A 218-nucleotide genomic window follows, 5' to 3' on the forward strand; every position below is an offset into this window, starting at 1 on the left:
GCTGCTGAGGGACAGGGGTTGGTGGGGACCACGGTGACCTGGGTCATGGTTGGACTCGAGGAGTTTCAAGATCTTTTCCAACCCAAACGATTGGGTGATTCTGTCTCTCCCCACCCCAAGGTCTCCTGGCAGGGGTGAACATCACCAGCCCCACGCCGCTGGTGCGGGGCACGGCAGGCAAAGCGGCGCTGCTCTCGGTGCGCTACGCCAGCGCCAGC

General features: G+C 63.8%; 1 protein-coding gene across 1 annotated transcript in view; it reads left to right on the plus strand.

Moving 5' to 3' along the window:
• Positions 1–120: 120 nt before the first annotated feature.
• Positions 121–218, plus strand: part of HEPACAM (hepatic and glial cell adhesion molecule) — a gene marked incomplete at both ends in the record, with an annotated part of 1,059 nt that continues 961 nt past the window's right edge. The window contains one exon of the mRNA XM_010131097.1: positions 121–212. Coding sequence (XP_010129399.1) covers positions 121–212 — 92 coding nt within the window. The remainder of the gene's footprint in view (positions 213–218) is intronic.

Source organism: Buceros rhinoceros, unplaced genomic scaffold, assembly GCF_000710305.1.
Source record: "Buceros rhinoceros silvestris isolate BGI_N320 unplaced genomic scaffold, ASM71030v1 scaffold15842, whole genome shotgun sequence".
NCBI classification, from domain to species: domain Eukaryota; kingdom Metazoa; phylum Chordata; class Aves; order Bucerotiformes; family Bucerotidae; genus Buceros; species Buceros rhinoceros.